Source organism: Lissotriton helveticus, chromosome 3_1 (genome assembly GCF_964261635.1).
Source record: "Lissotriton helveticus chromosome 3_1, aLisHel1.1, whole genome shotgun sequence".
In the NCBI taxonomy this organism is placed as follows: domain Eukaryota; kingdom Metazoa; phylum Chordata; class Amphibia; order Caudata; family Salamandridae; genus Lissotriton; species Lissotriton helveticus.
The window spans coordinates 1,778,350,008-1,778,358,479 of record NC_136061.1 but is presented as its reverse complement, the minus strand read 5'-3'; the positions used below and the strand labels follow the sequence as shown (position 1 = coordinate 1,778,358,479).

Here is an 8,472-nt window from a genome sequence, read left to right as displayed (position 1 = left end):
GTTATACAGATGATACAAACGAATCTGTGACCTCACATCAGTGCAGTGCTCCAAGGATGGCGGGGTTTCTGGAAGTCATACACAATGTGCCTTGGTTCTAGGGGGTGTGTGTTTTTTTTTAGGGATTCTGGACAAACAAAAAAATCGGAGCACGTGAAGGGGCGAACGTGCTTCATACCCTTGAGTTCTATCCCACTAGAATGGAGAACATGAACTCCAGCAGGGTGATGTCGAGGGCAGCCACGGAGGCGAAATCTTGTTTGAGTAGTGAAAAAAATGCGTAGTACTATATGGCCAGCAAGGCATGCTCTTCAAACATAAAGCCAATGTACGGGCGGGGATGTTGACACTGAATGAGGCATGCTCCTGGCAACTTTGAAATGAATGTATACAGGGGCGGGCAGCTTTTAGAAGCAAGTGCCAGAGAATGGGTGCGCGTGAGAACCGAAGCGAGCAAGGGTGCGGCACAGGGATCCCGTAAATATCACGAGTATCATACGTGGGGTGGGCAGTCGATTGCAGTTTACGTTGAGCTGTATATGGAGGTTCTCGTGTGCAGATCTCGCACGTACGGCAATTACGAATTTGTAGGTAAAAGCTCGCGACCCCCCGCCCCCAAATCTACGCCGGTTACAAGTAATTACTATTGTAGCATCATCAGTTTCCATCAGAGAAATCCAATTGCATAAAGCACTATATAAATTAAGTTAAAATAGAATGATGGGACCAGAACCAATAGAACACGGGTGGTCCCGTTTTTATCGATAAGGAACGAGCAGCCCGAATACGGCCCTTTTAATGCACCGGGGTAAAAAAAAACTCCCATCTCAAAGGTTATACCAGGTTGCATGAGAACTGAACTGTCCCGTGAATCATTAAAGTGCATTAAGGACAGCGAATATATATCTGATCACAAAATTCTATAAGCCGTAGGCAGACTAACACCTATTGCGCGGCCCCGAGCCCCTCAAAACAAAGCGACCTCCCCGGGGGCGCGCGTAGCATCTACTTCCCGCGCTTCACTACAAAGCCCAAAGCGCAACTGCCACTGTATACATTCAAATAAAGCGTACACGCGCAGCTACGCAGAGCCACACGGGCGGCGCGCGCTTGCGCACAACGTCATTGCGCTCGGTCCCGCCTCTTCGCCCGGTTAAGCGCGCGCAGACAAACCCGTGCTGGAAACCCCGCCCAGTAGACTCAAGAAGCTTCACAAGAGCCCGCGCTCACCCACGTGACATTGCTACTACCAATCGGCACTGGAGGCTTGACGCTAGATCCGGTTCTAACCGGTTCCTGGAGCCTTTTCATTTCTATAAAAGTTATACACCACCCGAATTCAAACCATTCCTCTCAGCAATCCTCAACAACTCCAGTCTCTTCTGTACCTGCTGCCCGTTCGTAATACGCTACCATGCCCAAGAGAAAGGTAGGTCAAAAACTGACTGGTGTGGTACATGGGAAGGAAATTTGCAGCAGGCTGTTTGGCATAACAAGCATTTGTAAAGAAAAGGGTGGTAGAGTGAGGTAGTTATTTTTTTTCATTCTACGGAATCGAAATTAAAGGCGCGGGTTTAATGCAAACTGATTTTTTGTTTGGGGAGGGGGTAAAAATGTATACTGGCTTGCAGTGTTGTGGGAACAAGTGTTGCAGGGCCTTGCGAGGCGCCATGATGGCTGCATGACTAGTTGATTTTGAATTAAACTGCGCCTATTGAGTTACAAAATGTCTTACGAGATTTGTGTCTCTTACAGACCAGCGATATTTGTACTTTATCTCCCCTTTATTTTATCTGTCTTCCTTTCACTCGATAGCGGCCCTCGAGCTCCACTGAGTACAGTAGGGCGCGCGAAGGGGCTGTCCTCCTTTATTATCTGTCTCCCTTTCACTATCTGTCTCCCTTTCACTGGATAGCGGCCCTCGAGCTCCATTGAGTTCAGTAGGTCGCGCGAAGATGCAGTCTTCCCTTTAGCTGTCTCCTTTTCACTTGATAGCGGCCCTCGAGCTCCATTGAGTACAGTAGGGCGCGCGTAGGGGTTCATTACGGTTGGGGTCTCCCGAGCCCCTGTAGGCCTGGGCGGGAACGCGCGCACACAACCAGGTTTCAGATTTAAAACGCGCGAAGATTAGGGGCGGGGTTACCGCCAAAAGGGGCCTGGCTAACAATTGGGAGTTGCGGTGGGCGGAGTTAATGGCGAATGCGCGCGTCTTTTGTGCTTGAGGTGCCGGGCGGCTGGGACTGTGGCGGCCATCTTTAAGTATTGAAGAATTAATGAAGGCTGAGGCGTTTTGACTAACGTTAAGTTTGTATTGCAGGCTGACGGAGATGCTAAGGCGTCCAAGGTGAAAGACGAGGTGAGTTTATTTAGGTTTTTTTCTCCATAGCAGGAACGCGCGTGCTTGTACAACGTCAGTGGTTGGTGATAACTTGCGGGGTCACATTAAATTATTTTATGGTTTGGCGATTGGTACTCTATGCGTATTCGTGATTTCGTCTTTAAATGAGACCATTCGCTAATATCGGGCTGTGTTGTCTTTTTAGCCCCAGAGAAGATCGGCGCGGTTGTCAGCGGTGAGTTGAATTATTATTTAGTATCTTGAGGCGCGTCTTCTTTTCCTGCCATCATACAGGGTATAATTGTATTTTAATGTTTTCCTTTCAGAAACCTGCCCCGCCAAAAGCCGAGCCCAAACCTAAAAAAGCGGCCCCAAAGGTAAGATGTGTACCTACATAGAGGAGTTATCTACTAAACGGGGAAATTACGGTGTGATCGGCATGTGTTCTGGTCTCCTGTGTTTAGTAGGATCTGGTGTCGTTTAGTTTGACGATGGAGAGGTGCCTAATAAAGCGAGATAACGTGGCTTTTGGTCATTACGTTACATCTAGACAATTGACAATGCTTTGTTATTCCAGAAGACCGACAAACAGCCTAAAGGCAAGAAGGGGAAGGACAGCAAAGAAGCAAACAACCCAGCAGAAAACGGCGATGCTAAATCTGATCAGGTTAGTTAATCTGTTTTACTGATTCCGCGTTTCTCCGTGACTACTGCCGTTTCCTTGTTTTATAGAACGGTCTCAACGCGATTAATCATGACGGGCCTTGACCTTTAGTTTTACGGATGAGGGTGTACGTTCATGTTAAAATTGCCTTGTGCAGCGTTATCACTTAAATGACGGTTTCCATTATTTTATTTCTATTAGGAGATCTTATTTGATCGCACAATTAGAACAGTATGCTATGTCAAAACCTAGGAACAACACATCGCAAGGAAATTCAGAACTTTAAAATATACCGATTTCCATATAGTCCATGTGGTCTCACGTTTTTTAAATTTCATGTGGTGGGACAGGAAGAACTTGCTCAATATGCAAAACCAAGGACTGGATCATGAATGACTACCATTTTCTTATTCTAAATGAAATTCCCAGATCACCTTTCAACTTTTTAACCATTTAGTTTGTTTGTACAGCTGTGATTCGATTTTTAAGGTGGAGAAAGACATATTGGTGTTGGATAATGTACTTTACTACCATAATAATGCATTACCATAGATTGTAATTGGGTGGTTTTTGTTTCTTACAGGCACAGAAAGCTGAAGGAGCTGGAGATGCAAAGTGAAATGTGTGACTTTTTGATAATTGTGTACTTCTGGTGACTGTACAGTTTGAAATACTATTTTTTATCAGGTTTTATAAAATGCAGAATTTTGTTTTACTTTTTTTTAAGCTATGTTAGCACATACAACTTTGTTTGTGGGAGGGACTAAATGTTCTGTCATTAACTGTTAAAACAGAACTTGGAAGTTCAAAGGGCCTTTTTTCCGGACGAGCAAAAGTGGATCTCCAAAGTAAATATTTGGATTGTGCAAGAAAGCATTTTTACATTGTGCTACAAGTGAATCGTTTGTGGCGTTCAGTACCATATTCGATCTAATCTGCAGTACCCCATTGGCAATTTTCCCCTCCGTCTATCTGTAGACTTACTCCTGTATAACTTGGGCAGCTATTTCAGAAAAACGTGACATTGTCTACTAGGCATTAGTTGCGGGTTCTGGGCAAGAGTGGGCACGACTGCATCAAGGCTCAAACGTGTTTGTAACTTGGAGGCAACATGAATTTTATCTTCTGGCTCAATTCTGCAGTTTTAAACGTTCCTTAGGGTAGGCTTGTGATTTGTTGTTAAGAACAACATAAATGTGAAGTGTCCACCCTCACTCTAATCTTTCCCTGTTCAAAAAGATTTTATTTTTATTGGTTTTATAGTAAATTTGCAGGTCCACTGGGGAAAGATGGTGGGGTGCTGAGTTGTAATGTAGCCCATGTCTCGCCTCAATTGCCATGACTGTTTGAGAACGTATCAATTAATAAAACTTGGATGCTGTTTGACTCGGACATGTCTGCTTTGGTTTGCTTTTTTGTCCCCTCCCTCCTCGTCGCATTAATCCTACAGCTAAACTTGAGTTGGTACTGCTTAACTTTATTACAACGATTAACAGTGGGCTAGGACATGCGCTGAACTGGCATAGTGAAAATGGTATTGCTGAGAAAAAAAGTGACTAATTTTACCATACGTCCCTGGATAATGACCCTTCTGGCCTAATCGAGATAATGAGTTAAGTATGCAAGCGGGATAGTCCCACTGGATTTCTGAAGTTTTCAGCAAATATCTGTTTAAATGTTTTTCTCGTGGTCGCCATGTACATCATGCCCCACAATTAGCCTGCCTTATCGCAAAAAAAAAAAAAACTGCCTGCGCTACTACCGTGTACACATCTGTAAAAACCTTAATATGGAAGACGTTTTCTAGTGGCATGGTGATTGACTAGAAACTTGCTCAACCAAATACAGTCCTGGGCCAAGAACGACTTTTTTCTCGAGGTATCTGGCGCAAGCAGGCACGGGATTCTCGGTGGAGGCGAGTCCGCCTCAGTAACAGAATCACTGTGAAACCTTGTATTTTCAGAGGGAGTGGTTGGGACTGCAATACATTACTACTAGGCGACCTATACTTGTATGTAACAAAAAAGAAGCAACTCTTCAATTGCCACGAAGGAAACTATCCGCTGCAATAGTCATTTGAAAAGCATGTCTATAAAGGCCACCCAGAAAACATGCCAGTGTTTCGAAACAGGTAGGTAACAATTTTCAGCAGGCACTGGAAGCAAGAGACAGGGCTGAGTATCACCACTTGGTTACAAAACCCTAGAAAATAACCCTGACTCGTTGCCAATAACCAGCAGGGGCTCAGTAGTCGTCTGGATAATTTTAACTTAATGAAGGTAGATAATATTGTGACTGGCCTTCACCATAGATATAGCAACATCCATGCTGAGATCCCAGTACCGCCAAAGTATCTTTAGGATTAAAGTACAGGATTGTAGATTTCTTGACAGTGAAGCCTCATTTAGCATACATTAATTAAAACTAAGGCCGACAGTGGACGATTTTGGCAGGGGTTTAACAAATATTTGAAGCACAGATGTGACACGTAAATTTGTCCTACAGTATTGTGAGTGAAGCATTAAGCAGCAGCAAATGATGTGGCGGTCCAGAACCATGGCAGTTTCACACAACAAAAGGGGGATTTAGTGATTGAAACAAGTGGACAAAGGAAGCCTGAGATGTTTGAAAATATGTATATTTTAAATCTTGCTATGAAGCTCTATAAAATGTATCTAAAATCGGCAACCAGGTCCCTGTGTTTCATTCAAACCCTTCATATCTTGCCATGCTTTTGCAGGCACCCACATTCCGTACACCAGGGACTAGAGGGCTAGCCAGCGATCCATTAACTTTCCCCGTCCTCGAGCCCTAGTTTGCCACTAACAGTGAGTCACCTACGATGGTGCAGCGGCCTCCAGGACAGTCTGTCACTGACTGGGCCGGCCCCGCTCGGGTCTCGGTGGACATCCGGGATGAAACCTCCCTTAGGAAACGTGAGTGATAAAAAAAACAAGTTTAGCATTTACTCTTTCATTTGTGAGTAGTGCGAGATGTGCTGCACCACGTGTCTGCCGTTTGTTTTCTTAGTGATAAATGTCAATACCAACTTCAGTGAGGTAATGGTATCTGTCACTGCGCTCGTTTTTAATAAAATTAAGAATATGCCTTTAAATTATAACACACTTTTGTGCGTGGCGCTGGGCCGATCGGGGTCATTGAGCCTCAAAGTTGTGGTGGCAATCAGAACTGCTCGCACTACAGCGATTATTTAAACATGTGAGCCCTGCCACCTGTGATCCTCCCGATCCCGAACCATAGACCATGAAGACTGTGGAGCCATGAGCACTCAGTTGTGCAGCTTTGCTGCTTAGCTATGTTTTAATCATGTCCAGCCCGCCGCGACATCACATTCTGGTACTGCTGCCGGAGCTGGTGTTCCCTCCTGGTTGTGGCAAAATCATGGCAGCGCTGCTCAAACTGCCGCCTGGCTGCAGTGAATTAAACATCGTAATCCTGATCATGACCATCCACTCCCCCCGTGAAGTGAGAGGGAATGACTGCAGGCCAGGACTGGAGTCTGAGGATGCAGACGGGACTCGGAAAGTGAAGTAAATCAGATAAACACTGTTACCTACCTGCTTTTTTTTTTTGTGTAAGCGGCAGCTGATCTTACCTATAATATGTGTTTTTAGTGTAAGCGGCAGCGCGTTATCAGCCGCCTGCAGTGTTGCTGAAGTTCTGCCCTGGGCATGGCTGCAGGCTCGAGGCTGCCTGAAGGCCACGACCAAGTGTGTGCTGCCAGTGCCTCACAGGGCCTGAGGCTGCCTTGCCCAACATGCCTGGGTTGCATGCTGCTGTCTGCCGCCAACGTTTTAATTTCAGCCAACAGCACCAACTAAACACGTTACTATAGGGTACTTTTACTAACTTGTAATTTTGACCAGGAAGCAGTAAATTGTTAACATGAAATTAAACACAATTCACGCATTACTAGTGTGAACCAACGCACAAATATTTGTGCAGTTCTCTGCATTGCTTTGCTAAAGAGTCCAATCAAAGGAGATTATTATGCACACCTGAAAGCACGGCTTGAGATGTCAGACTCTTGGGGGGGGTTCTGGTTCCCCTTAACAGTAGCATTAGAAACTATATAAAGTGAGAAAGGAACCCAAAGTTTTATAAGTATGTGCATTCATGCTTTGCCATCCCTGAACACTACTTCCAAGAATAACTGCAACATTTAAATCATTTAAGTGCTGATTCTATTATGGGAAGTGTTTCATCCAACATTTGGTTTACGTTCATTTTAACAGAACAAAACTGAAAACTTTTTTATTCCAACATGGTATCTATGTTACTGTGCATTTCAACTTGAACTCAACTGTCTTACCCGGAATTACGATGACAGTTGACGTATGTTTATATATTTTTTTCTTCATGTGGTATTGTGAAGTTTGTGTTTTAAAACCCTGCCCCTCAGTCCACACCCATGGGCTCTTCTTTCGTTCCAGAGGTAGGTGCAAGTTACATTTTGCGAGTACCTATTGCTTTAGGTATTTTAGGGCTGTAGATTACTAATTGGACGAATAAAACCGTCTTGTATACTCTTCCTTGTGCATGCACATAGTTTAGTCTTGCTCTAGCTGGTTGTAACCTATGTGAGCTTCAGCCTCACTCGCCTGATGCTTGTCCCATGCGGACTGTCAGTGACTACTGTCTAATCAGGTTACAAGGCCACTCATTTCTGGTGCTATACAGCAATTTTAAATCCTCTTAAGAGTTTCCTGTTGCTCAAATGGGTGTAATTTCTGATAATTAAATGTTTCCCTGGTCTTCATTACTTGCTTTTGCTTGCGAGAAAGTGTCACTCATAGTCGTTGAAATGTCACTCATAATTACACTAAAATTATGAAAATGTCACACATAGCAATCTGAAACCATGGCAGCTATGCAGTGTTCGTCAATATATCTCATTGCTGGTGCTATACCTAGACGAATGAATGTGCGAATAGCCTGTGTCCTGTATTATGTGCAAGTAAATTCATGTTTGGACCATTATTGATTTTAAATCCCATTGCGATTTCTAATTTGCATCATAATTCAAGGGTAATCTTCCCTCCACATCGTGGGCAGGTTGGAGTGTGAGTCCAGCATAGTCTAGAGTGAAGTATATTCATTTGAGATATCGCAATTTCTCGGGGATAATCGATTTCCTGCCACTCAAGAAGCCATGTGTTCTGGGGGAAGCCATGACGCGAGTAGACCTAAGCACCTCAAAGACGTCACGCACACTTGAAAAAACTTATCACCATAAGTTGATGCTGGCCTGTCAGCCGTAATAACTATATGGGTCACTACATGTCTCTGATGTGTCGAAGACTAAGGTGCATAATAAGGAGTCACCCCTGCTTGTAATTAACTGATAAACCGGGTGTAAACCGTAGAGAAGGCATGATGGACCCCGAAGGGGCTCTTGGGCACCCGAGTGTCCTATTTCAACACTACATTTGCCCCATAATGTTTGATT

The 8,472-nt window shown here is 44.3% G+C and overlaps 1 protein-coding gene across 1 annotated transcript; it reads left to right on the top strand.

The window, feature by feature from the left end:
- Positions 1-502: 502 nt before the first annotated feature.
- Positions 503-4,394, top strand: HMGN2 (high mobility group nucleosomal binding domain 2). Its single transcript, XM_078682643.1, has 6 exons — positions 503-1,429; positions 2,318-2,356; positions 2,544-2,573; positions 2,665-2,715; positions 2,916-3,005; positions 3,586-4,394. Exons 1-6 carry the CDS (start codon positions 1,415-1,417, stop codon positions 3,619-3,621), a joined length of 261 nt encoding a protein of 86 aa, XP_078538769.1. The 5' UTR covers positions 503-1,414; the 3' UTR covers positions 3,622-4,394.
- The last annotated feature ends 4,078 nt before the right edge of the window (positions 4,395-8,472 follow it).

What these genes read in the sequence shown, in the direction of transcription:
- HMGN2 (XM_078682643.1), top strand. An exon ending in GATCGGCGCGGTTGTCAGCG is followed by an intron (nt 2,574 to 2,664) that starts GTGAGTTGAATT and finishes TTTTCCTTTCAG; the next exon opens with AAACCTGCCCCGCCAAAAGC. An exon ending in GCGATGCTAAATCTGATCAG is followed by an intron (nt 3,006 to 3,585) that starts GTTAGTTAATCT and finishes TGTTTCTTACAG; the next exon opens with GCACAGAAAGCTGAAGGAGC.